At 45.0% G+C, this 6,732-nt stretch overlaps 1 protein-coding gene across 4 annotated transcripts in view; it reads right to left on the bottom strand.

The window, feature by feature from the left end:
* SLC5A11 (solute carrier family 5 (sodium/inositol cotransporter), member 11) overlaps positions 1–6,732 on the bottom strand; it is a 74,299-nt gene that overhangs the window by 23,536 nt on the left and 44,031 nt on the right. For all 4 annotated transcript variants that reach the window (XM_011954615.1, XM_011954618.1, XM_011954617.1 and 1 more), the window contains one exon: positions 3,661–3,741. In XM_011954615.1, the coding sequence (XP_011810005.1) occupies positions 3,661–3,741 (81 nt within the window). The remainder of the gene's footprint in view (positions 1–3,660; positions 3,742–6,732) is intronic.

Below are 6,732 nucleotides of genomic sequence, written 5' to 3'. Positions count from 1 at the left end.
CAAGTTACGTTTTCTTAACCCAAACTATGTTATACTTTGTTTTATATGTACCACTTGCAAATTATATCAAGTTACGTTTTCTTAACCCAAACTATAAATCTTAAGTTTTGTTGAGAAAATAAATAATATATAGCTAAGGAAAAGAGAAACAGAACAAACAGCCACACAGACTGATAACTGCTTATAAGAAGCCTTGTCTTTCAATAGGGAATTTTATTCCATTTACTTGTATTGTGATAACTGATATTTTTACTATTACTTTGCATTCTCTTTTATTCTTTCCCTTTGGTTGTGATTTCTTGTTATTCTCTTTTAAGAAAAAAAAAACTTATACGCACATATTTCCTACATAAAGGGTTAGATTTATATGAGTGTCTGCTTGAAGTTCAATATTTCTTCTTCATGATGGTTTTCTTCCTGTTTGATGGGAAATCTAGCATACGATCTCTCCCAACATTTTAAAGTTTTTGTTAGTAAAACAGGATTTTAGATCCAATGTTTATTAAATTGTTATACTCTTTATGTAACATTTGTCTTGACCAGACAAACTGGATCATTATTTACTACCATTTTCTCTTGAGTCATAATACCAACTCTCGATTTTGTTTCTCTCTTGTATCTTCAAGACAGGCACATAGGTCCTCCTTTTACTAAGTCCTTGCATAGTTCAGAATATTTCTGCAGCCCTGGTAAACAGGGCACTTGGCTGGGTATCTGATCCTTACTTAGGATACTACTTTTCCTATAAAACACATCTGTAGCCTTTGTTCCACTCTCTTTTGGCATTTTATTGTTATGAAGGAGGGGAATGAGACCAGTTTGTTTTATTATTTTTAGCTCACTACATTTTTTCTGTCTGGGTTCTTTTTTTCTTATACAGAGTCTCACTCTGTCACCCAGGCTGGAGTGCAGTGGTGCAATCATAGTTCACTGCAGCCTCGAGTGCCTAGGCTCAAGCGATCCTCCCGCCTCAACCTCCTCAAGCTCCCTGATCCTCCGGTCCCCAACTGAGACCACAGGTGTGCACCACCACACCCAGCTAATTTTCCGTTTTTCATAAAGTGGGGTCTTGCTTTGTTGTCCAGGCTGGTCTCAAACTACTGGCCTCAAATGATCTCGCCACCTCTCTGTATTCTTTAGTATTTAAAAATTATTCTATACTTCACATTTTGTTCATAATGCTTTTACCTGGAGATCTCATTCACTGGTATTGCCTAAGACACAGCAAACCCTTTACACCTAGCTAGATGTATCATCCTCCTTCTAAGAAAAGTTTTCTTTTGTGATTAATTTAATTATTTACTTTGTTCCATTTTTTTCTGATCTTTTTTCTAAGAATAAACATTTCTCAGAAAAAAAAAAAACAGAAAAAAAGAAAAAGAATAAACATTTCTCAAATGGTATATCTCTGCTCTCTGTCTTCTGTATTTGTCCTCTTTTCTTTTATAATTTTATTATTTATCCCTTTTCTCTGCATTTTATTAGAACTCCTACTTATTTTCAGCCGGGCGTGGTGGCTCACGCCTGTCATCCCAGCACTTTGGGAGGCTGAGGCCAGCAGATGACGAGACCATCTCTGCGAACATGGTGAAACCCCATCTCTACTAAAGATACAAAAATTAGGTGGGCATGGTGGTGCATGTCTGTAGTCCCAGCTACTTGGGAAGCTGAGGCAGGAGAATCGCTTGAACCTGGGAGGTGGAGGTTGCAGTGAGCCAAGATCATGCCACTGCACTCCAGCCTGGTGACAGAGCAAGACTCCGTCTAAAAAAAAAAATAAAAAAAAAAAACCTCCTATTTGTTTTCATCCTGGGTTTGATTTTCTTTAGCGTTTGTTCTGCTCTTTACATCCTCCTGTGGGGAGTTTAATTCTGCTAATTTTTTAAGAAAATTTTAGAAAATGTGTTGTAATCTTCTCTAATCTTTTTCCTTTTTATCCGCTTCTGTTCTCCCTTCATCTCAGTTTGTCCTCTACTTCTATCTTTCATACATGTTTCATAGAGTTCAGGATTCCAAGCATGGCACTCTTCTAATATTTTCTTCTGAGTCCTAAAAGATATGATTTTCAGCACTATATTCTGCCATCTTTCAGGATTATGATCCCTTTTGCTTTTCTGTGTTTTCTATATTAGTTTTCATAGACTTTTTTTTTTTTTTTTGAGACAGGGTCTCACTCTGTTGGCCAGGCTGGAGTGTAGTGGCACAATCTCAGCTCACTGCAGCCTCAACCTTCCAGGCTGAAGCCATCCTCCCACCTCAGCCTGTCAAGTAGCTGGGACTACAGGCACATGCCACCACACCTGGCTAAGTTTATGTTTATTTTCTGTAGAGACACAGTCTCACTAGGTTGCTCAGGCTGGTCTCAAACTCCTGAGCTCAAGCGATCCTTTTGCTTTGGCCTCCTGAAGTGCTGGGATTACAGGTGTGAACCTTTGTTGTAGTCTTTAAGGCTTAATGAGTGGCTTACCTCTAAAAGATAGAAACCTGTGAAGAGTAGTGTTCCCCCCCTTAACAATAATAAGAAGTTGGCTAATCTACAAAATTATAACTTCCCTTGAACCTATCAGAGAGGTGAGGCCATAGAGCAACCAACGGGCCTGAGATCTCAGAAAACACAGGAGCCTCCAAAGAGACATGGCCGTTGGCAGCAAAACAGAGCAAGACAGGATCACCAAACAAGCTGGTATGAAGAATTGGGTGAATATTTTGAAACGAATTGCTAAAGTCTAGGTGTGGGCTAGTGCTAGAGTTTAAAGCTTCTGTAGGCTGCATGTGGTGACTCACGCCTGTAATCTCAGCACTTTGGAAGGCCAAGGCAGGTGGATTGCTTGAGCTCAGGAGTTTGAAATCAACCTGGGCAACATGGTGAAACCTCATCCATTAAAAAAAATGAAAAAAAATTAGCCGGGAGTGGTGGTGCACACCTGTGGGTCCAGCTACTTGGGAGGCTGAGGTGGGAGGATCTCTTGAGCCCAGGAGGCAGCGGTTGCAGTGAGCCATGATTGTGTCACTGCACTTCAGCCTAGGTGGCAGAGTGAGATCCTGTCTCAGAACAAACAACAACAAAAACCTCTGTAAGGAAAAGCTGTCTCTTCACATTCTTTTCTTTATTCACTCGGTTATTTTTCCATATTAGTATAGAAAGATATTAATTTTTACTTAAAAAAAAATGGTGCCAGGTGGGGCGGCTTTGGGAGGCTGAGGCAGGAGGATCACTTGAGATCAAGAGTTTGAGATCAGCCTGGGCAACATAGTGAGACTCTATCTCTACAAAAAACAAAAAGAAAAAAACAATTAGCTGGACATAGTGGCCTATACCTGTAGTCCCAGCTACTCAGGAGGCTGAGGTGGGAGAGTCACTTGAGCCCAGGAGCTCAAGGCTGCAGTGAGCTATGATCACACCACTGCACTCCAGCCTGACTGACAGAGCAAGACCCTGTCTCAAAACAAAAAAATGAAAACAAAAACAGTAAGTTTCCACAATAAGCACAGTTCTCTTCTAGCTAAAATAACCGTGCCTCAAGCCAAGCACCTATGACAAAAATTCCCTAGCAGTATGATCTTTGACAGCTGGGTTTGCCATTCACTGTGTTGAGAGCAGATATCCCTGCTGGAGAGAGGGGCTGTCGTCCACCCAAGTGACCCGGGGACCCCACTTACTGTAGCCCATCAAGGTGAGCGCTCCTATGAGCATGATCAGTGTCTGCAGCGCATCCGTGTAGATCACAGCAGCCAGGCCACCTGGTGGGATGAACACAGGGAGTCTGATGTAAAGGAGTTACTCTGGGTTCCCAAGGGAACCTGGAAGGCCAGGACCTGATGGGAGATTTCTTAGTGATGATTGATTGCAAAGATGGCCATGATCATGCCTCCCTGTGTGCACGCCCATTTTGAAATGTGACTTTGCTGCTCCTTTCGTGATGAAGTGAAGTTGGTGTCTCTACTTCTCACATGGGCTTGGCCATGTGACTTGCTTTGACCAACAGAATGTGGGGGAGGTGGTATGGACCTTGGGGGTCCCTGCAGCTTCTACACTTACTCTCCTGTTGCCCTGAGACCATTTGCTTTAAGAAGCCCAGTCTAACCTAATGGAGGAAGAGGGCCCCAATGGAGGGGAAGCCCAGTCAACAGCCCAAGCTAACACCAGCCATATGAGTGAGGCCATCCTCTTCCAGCCAGCTGCTCCACCTGCCACCGAACTATAGTTCACAGAGCCAGGTGAGACCAGCACACATCCACCCAGGGAACCCACAGACTTCTGGGGAATAATAAACCATTGGTTTTTCAAGCCCCTCAAGTTGAGGGTTTTTTAACACAGCAATTTTTTTTTTTTTTGAAACAGAGTCTGGCTCTGTCACCCAGGCTGGAGTGCAGTGGCGCGACGTTGGCTCACTGCAAGCTCCATGTCCCAGGTTCACGCCATTCTCCTGCCTCAGCCTCCCTAGTAGCTGGGACTACAGGTGCCCACCACCACGCCCGGCTAATTTTTTTGTATTTTTAGTAGAGACGGGGTTTCACTGTGTTAGCCAGGATGGTCTCCATCTCCTCACCTCCTAATCCACCCGCCTTGGCCTCCCAAAGTGCTGGGATTACAGGCGTGAACGACTGTGCCTGGCTAGCAATTTTCAACTGATACAGGAAGTGGTGCTTGGGCCACAGTCCCCAAGCTCTGAATACCTTTATTTATTTATTATTTATTTGTTTATTTATTTTTCAGAGCCAGGGTCTCACTCTGTCAACCCATGCTGGAGTATAGTGGCATGATCATAACTCGCTGCAACCTAGACCTACCGGGCCCAGGTGATTCTCCCATCTCAGTCCCCCAAGTAGCTGGGACTATAGGTGTGAGCCACCACGCCCAGCTAATTTTTAAATTTTTTCTAGAGATGGAGTCTTGCTATGTTGCCCAGGGTGGGCTCAAACTCCTGGCTCAAGCAGTCCTCCTGCCTCGGCCTCCCAAGGTGCTGGGATTACAGGTGTAAGCAACTACACTCAGTCAACATCTTTATTTTTAAGGTTGGATAAAGGATGCGAGTGTTAGGGATTCAGAGGCCCCCTAGACTTCCTGAAGAGGATCATGGTGGTGCCTCAGAGGATTCTTGTTGAGTTTGCCACCTGCAAAAATCTTCTAAATGGGCTGGGCACGGTGGCTCACACCTGTAATCCCAGCACTTTGGGAGGCTGAGGCAGCCGGATTACCTGAGGTCAGGGGTTTGAGACCAGCCTGGCCAACATGGTGAAACTCCGTCACTACTAAAAATACAAAAATTAGCCAGGCGTGGTGGGGCATGCCTGTAGTCCCAGCTGCTCAGGAGGCTGAGACAGGAGAATCACTTCAACCCAGGAGGCGGAGGTTGCAGTTAGCCGAGATTGCGCCATTGTACTCCAACCTGGGCGACAGAGCAAGACTTCATCTAAAAAAAAAAAGAAAAAAAAAGTCTTCCTAACGATGATACTGGTAGCAAATCCATCCGCATCTGGACAGAGCAATCTTTCCAGTCTCTTCCTTAAACCTCTGTTCTTCTTCCTTCCCTGAGGAGAAGGGACACTTATGCGTAGAAACATGTCTACTAGATGGCACAGTCACTGTACAATTTAAAAACCCTGCGCCTGTGGGTGTGGTGCTCTCCGGGATCCCTCCTTCCTTGCCAGCAAGAATAGGGCTCTCTCACCAAGGGGAGGAGACCTGGCTTTGATTCTGGCCCCAGTTTCCTGCCATTCACTCATGCAGTGAGTCAGCCTGAGTGTGGTAAGGTCCTGGTGTTGGGTACCACTTAACCCTACCATCCTTTCTATATTAACAGTGATGAGGGTCTCTCTTATGCCAGGCACTGTGGGAAGCATTTTGTTCAGTCTTTCACCAAATAGCCGGTGAGCTCCCCACCAAGTTCTATATGGTAGGGATGCAGAGGCCAACAAAATGGCATGTTCCCTGCCCTCAGAGAGCCTACAGTCTAATGGGGGACACAGACCTCCAAACAAGGAACACCAACATTCACCCGCTGTGGCAGCCTGCCCTCCCCTTTCCCCCTGCCCCAGGCACATTGCTTCTGCTAGTTCTGAGAACTCAGCCAAGGTCTTTCTGTATCAGGGGACTTGGCATATGTTAGATTTTGTCAATTTTCTGTTTAGAGCATCCAATGGTATTCCATGGCATTTAGAACAAAAGCTAGACTTATTTTGTTTCCTTCAAAGCTCTGGTCCCCGCCCTTTTCTCCAATCCCACTCTTACCACCAGGGTTGCTGCTTAGCACAGTGCTCTGATTGGTGTGAATGGCACCCCCTGGAGTGGAATAGGACACAGCCTGCATAACCATTTGCTCAGGCAGGCTCTCATCTCAGAGTCTTTACTGCAGCCCTTCCCTCAGTCTGGAATTCTCCTCCTCTGCATTGCTGGTGGGTGTTATTTAAACTTGGCTGAGATATGAAAAAATGCTCATCATCACTAATCATCAAAAAAATGCAGATCACAGGCCAGGTGCAGTGGTTCACATCTGTAATTCCATCATTTTGGGAGACTGGTGCAGGCGGATCACTCGAGGCCAGGAGTTCAAGACCAGCCTGGCCAATACAGTGAAACCCTGTCTCTACCAAAAAATACAAACATTAGCCAGGCATGGTGACTGGCACCTGTAGTCTCAGCTACTCGGGAGGCTGAGGCAGGAGAATCACTTGAACCTGGGAGATGGAGGTTGCAGTGAGCCAAGATTGTACCACTGCACTCCAGCCTTG

Source organism: Colobus angolensis, unplaced genomic scaffold (genome assembly GCF_000951035.1).
Source record: "Colobus angolensis palliatus isolate OR3802 unplaced genomic scaffold, Cang.pa_1.0 Scaffold387, whole genome shotgun sequence".
Taxonomy (NCBI): Eukaryota; Metazoa; Chordata; class Mammalia; order Primates; family Cercopithecidae; genus Colobus; species Colobus angolensis.
The sequence above is the reverse complement of the archived record's forward strand: the minus strand, read 5'-3'. Positions and strand labels throughout refer to the sequence as shown.